The sequence below is a fragment of the Octopus sinensis genome, linkage group LG1 (genome assembly GCF_006345805.1).
Source record: "Octopus sinensis linkage group LG1, ASM634580v1, whole genome shotgun sequence".
Classification (NCBI taxonomy): Eukaryota; Metazoa; Mollusca; class Cephalopoda; order Octopoda; family Octopodidae; genus Octopus; species Octopus sinensis.
In genome coordinates, this window is record NC_042997.1 from 165,890,286 (window position 1) to 165,895,294 (window position 5,009).

At 35.6% G+C, this 5,009-nt stretch overlaps 1 protein-coding gene across 1 annotated transcript; it reads right to left on the reverse strand.

Annotated features, from left to right (window-relative positions):
• Positions 1-200: 200 nt before the first annotated feature.
• LOC115213882 (U11/U12 small nuclear ribonucleoprotein 48 kDa protein-like) lies at positions 201-3,064 on the reverse strand. The gene has a single exon (XM_029782841.2). The coding sequence runs from the start codon at positions 2,965-2,967 to the stop codon at positions 1,672-1,674; it is 1,296 nt and encodes a 431-aa protein (XP_029638701.1). The 5' UTR covers positions 2,968-3,064; the 3' UTR covers positions 201-1,671.
• Positions 3,065-5,009: the final 1,945 nt, after the last annotated feature.

Consider the following 5,009-nt stretch of genomic DNA (forward strand, 5'->3'; position numbering starts at 1 on the left):
GTGTGTTTATGTCCCCGTTACTTAGCGGTTCGGCAAAAGAGACCGATAGAATAAGTACTGGGCTTACAAAAGAATAAGTCCCGGGGTCGAGTTGCTCGATTAAAGGCGGTGCTCCAGCATGGCCGCAGTCAAATGACTGAAACAAGTAAAAGAGTAATATAACATTTAAAATAGAGGTATCGATAATGCAAAGACATGAGACTATCAAAAAACATAGCTTTATATAAAGTGAGGTTGATGGAGGTAACAAGAGTAAACATTTTTACAAAGATCGTCTTCCAGGTAAGTGATAGAATCTGCTTTTCTTGCTGATATCAGGACAAACATGTCAAAAAATTATAATTTAATAGCTAAGGTTTTCAGTATATGATCACTACCATGAAACATGTTTTAAGGAAGAAAATAATTAATGTTGGCCACAGACTTCATACGTAGAAATCTCACCAAGATAGTGACAAGAATTAATATTTCAAATATGAAGAATTTTATCTGCAGGGCTAAATATCTTTGTTTCAGTCATTGGACTTTGACCATGTTATGACACCATCTTGAAGGGTTCAGTTGAACAAACCAATCCCAGTATTCTTTTTTTTCGCCTGGCTCTTATTCTATCAGTAATGTTGCTGAACCATTAAATTATAGGAACATAAAGAAACCAATACCAGCAGTGAAATAGTGGTTGGGGACAAACATGATGTATATATATATATATTGTTTTCCAAAATGGAGGTGAACACCTTTCTCCATGTGATCAGCTTGAAATATTAAGATACTTGGATATTTTCCTACTCTTCTTAACATGAAACCAATGGTAGCCTTAATTCACAAATAAAGAAATTATTTATCCACTAATGCGGTGTTGAGCACTCATTCCAATGTGTAACATTTACATATATATATATATACACACATACACATGAGCTTCTTTCAGGTTCCATCTATCAAATCCACTTACAAGGCTTTTGTTGTCCAGGGGCTAAAGTAGATGACCCTTGCCCAAGATGCCATGCAGTGGGATTGAATCCAGAACCATGAGATTGGGAAGGAAACTTTTTCTCCATACAGCTACGTCTGTAATTAATAATTTCAGTATATGTTCCCATGCCTAAGTAGAACAAATAATGAAAGCAAAAAGCCTTTTGAATATTATAATACAAAAACAAAGCTTTTTAAAACAACTACTCATGCATAAAATTCTCCTAGGAAACTCATTCACAAGATGGCATTCTTTCGATATAACTCGACAAAATCAAACCACTTCGCTTCGGGTATTTCCGTGGAAGCAAATGACAGTTCGATTCTGTTTTCTGCTCGGAAATTTGCAGATTTTACATACACATATGAAACAGGTAAGAACAAATATGGAAGGCTTTTTTTCTTCAAGTTTAAAACGAGACGTTGCTGGCATAATTTCGTTATATCTATACTCCACAAACCACGGAAATACTCGAAGTGATATGTCTCGACCTTGTCGAGCTCTATCGAAGGAATGCCCACAAGATTAAACTATAGATAGTCAACATTAAAAAAACAAACTAAAGTCTGGCATTTAGAGTGATCGTTTAAAGAATATATTCTTACTATGTTTACTTTTGTTAAAAATTTGTACAACTCAAAGACCTCCTTAAGAAAGGTAAAATTTATAGTTGCTTAATCAGAAAATAACACAAATTATTTATCATGCTTTTCAGATCTGTGTTTATGTTTCTTGTGTTTTTTTGATTTTTTGTGTTTCTGTTTGTGTTTAAGGCCAGCATCTTCAGTGTCTTCTGTATCATCATCTGCACTGAGTGGTCTTTTTAAGCTATATCTACTTTCGGGTAACACATAATCACTGATTACGGTAGTTTCTCTAGTTTGTTCGCATCCACGACTCGTGTCTTCTCTCGCTTCTTGCATAACTTTTATTGAAGACTTACTTTCTGTCAAAGATACATTCTTTGATGCAGAGCTGATTTCAGAGTCAATTTTATCACTTTTCCTTGATTCTTTTCTTATATCAGATGTATTTTTATCCCTGTGTTTATAATCAGAACTTCCTCTTGAACTCTTTTCGCCGTCTCTATGCCTTGCTTCGTGTTTTTCGTGACTACTTTTTTTGTTGTCCGATTTAGATTTTCTTGACCGATCACGATCGTCTTCCCGCCTACTACTGGAATGAGAACGTCTATCGCTTCTCTTTGATGACTGGACTTCAGCAGATTCGACTTCAGACGAATCTTTCAACAACGTCTGTAGCAATTCTACCTGATTATGAATAACTTCTCGTATGATCTCTGTATAAGTTTTTTTCGTAATGTGGACATTTTTAGCACGGTACGATTGCCTTCGGCGTTTATAGTCGCGCATCGCAGCCCATTTCTCTGTTTCGGAGGAAGGTTCATTAAGCTCTCTACCTTTGGCAGCCTTCTTGATGAGAGTTTCGAAGTCTGTAGTAAGAAGAGTATCTTCTGGTAAGGACTGCATGCGCTGAAATTCTTTAGCGACTCGAACCACATAGTCATATATTGCTCGTCTCTCATCTACACTGTAATCTCTCTGTTGAATTTCAAGTGTCTGTGGTACTTCCCTTTCATAATTTACCGACATCGTGCCATTATTTCGATGAAACTCCTTCAGTATTGATTGTAAGTTACTTTTTTCTAGTTTAATTGTCATAATATTAGTTTTCTCGTAAAAGAAACTTGAAGATCCAGGAACATTAGCAAGTTCATCAGATGTATATCCAAGTTGTAACCACTTACAGCATTGTTCATGTTTCTCCAGCGAATTTCTTGGCAGTCTGTGGTTAACATTGTATGAACACGGAACTTTTTCTGAGTCTTGTTCAAAAAAATGCTGAGGCGTCCATTGCACCCTTTCAAAAAGTTTACCCAAATCATCTTCACATCCCTTTAAATATTCATCTAAGTCAGTTATATAAGTTTTACGTTTCTTTAACAGATCTTCGTTTACAGTAGTAACCATTTCGACATCAGTTTGCAATTTTAATGTAATTAACGCGAGAGTTATTGCTCTTACCGGTGTTCATACATAATTGTTCCTTCTACAAATTTGAGTGAAGATAGTTTAAGTAAAGACAATTCATGGAAGGTAATAATAAGTGTTTAGTGAACGAATAGAATCAATGTTTATGTGTTTTGCGATATAGAAAAAATAAATAATTTACTAGAACAGTGAAATTGTTTGCTCGTTCATGAACTAAATTATGTGCATAGAGATAAAGTTAATGAACAAAATTTCGAAAATTTATTTTTTTAAGCACATTTTTATGCTATGCAACAATGTATGTGTTTTTCTTCTGTGTGTATAAATTTACATGCCGGTGTGTATGGATGAAGTGTGTTGAAGTAAATAGTTAGAGAAAAAATAAAATATAAATAAAACTGATAAAGTTCTATATCTATATATATAAAACTGTAGTTGTGTGAGTGTCTGTCTCCTACGATTTAGATTCCTAACTCCTCCCACATTTTGTGGTGCAGTTTAACCAAAACCGGGTATCTTATAGTCGTGATTCATATCGAGCCCGTCTGGCTATTAGCGCGCGTCTACGATGAGTCTACGATTTTAAAAATAATTTACCATAATTTTTTATTCCATTTTAATGCATAATTTTTCGTGTGTCGATGGCGGCGGAGTTGGCGTCCACGCTCAAACACCTGCACCTGTGTTTGCTTCTCCCCCTTCTTCCCTCCCTCATGAAGCTGTGGGGAAGGGAGTTTAAGGAAATCAACGTCGTAATGCGTTGTCAAGGAGACCAGCGTTCTTTTAGAACAACGACTTCATGGCTTGAAGACACCAAAACAGAAATGGCTAAGAAAGCCCGAATTGGCATCTATAAGGGAAGTAACTCTCTAAAAATGCTTATATAGTTATTTCCCTTACAAACCCGAGCAACGCCGGGCGATACTGCTAGTTTCATATAAAACAAAGATTAGAGGTAAAGAACTCTGTACACTTGTTACGACAGTCCGTTTTCCTAGTAAACCAAAATACTGAATATACTACTGCCAAATTGTTTTTTTTATTTTAATCTGGGGTGTGAAATTTATTTCAGAAAGTAGATAAAAAAATATTTTCTCAAATCAGTCACAACTATGTATGACTCGAGATACATTTATTCAATTTGATAGAAGATTTCTTCATTTACTATTTCCCTTCAATATTTTTACATGAAATAATAATCAGTTTTTTTTTTAACTTAGAAAAGAAAAAATTTATTTCAAATATAACATCGATATGTACATCGTCTAGAACATTGTCATTTTATAAGATTTTGCTGGCAAATTTTTTAATTTGCGCAGTTGGTGTAAGGGAGATAATTTAGAATATTTGCCCTTATTATTTCCCTTGCTTTGACAGCCTATTAACAAGATGTTTTTACTTTCATTTTGGCTGTATGAAAATCATTATCGAAGTATATATTGTTTGGCTTTTTTGATGTACGTTCGTCCGAACATTTAATGTTGGCAACAATAATTCCAGGCACCTCTCAGGATGCAGTGACTGAAGATGCTCAGGCAGTCACTGAGATGGACACATATACAAATTTCCTGGTCAGTAAACGCTTGTGATTGTTAATCATATATATTGTTTTGCGCTTCATCTCTTTGACCAACTCTATTTATTAATCATGCACGGAACTATGCTGAGTGCTTGGTACCTGGCTATAAGCCAAGCCTGTAGTAGTTCTTTGACAAAGAAGAACGTGTAGACTTCCTCGTGGTGAAGAAAGTTGTCTAGTAGATGCGGTAGAAATATTAGTGAAAAGAACTTTTCCTTGGAGCCAAATACTCCTCAATGCCTTTATGCGCCATTTGAAGACAGAGGGGGAGAATGGAGAGGGAAGGAGGGATACAGGCTTCCAGTTAAATTTTATAAGTGGAGTGAATCCTGGAATTCTCTGCTAGGCATTTGCCATATTCTGAACGCCTTACTTCCCTGGGCATGGATACGTTGAAACTCCGACATCTGGCAGCTGACTTGGCAGACACCCATAAAATTAT

What these genes read in the sequence shown, in the direction of transcription:
- LOC115213882 (XM_029782841.2), bottom strand. Translation starts at nt 2,967, where the DNA reads ATGGTTACTACTGTAAACGAAGATCTGTTAAAGAAACGTAAAACTTAT.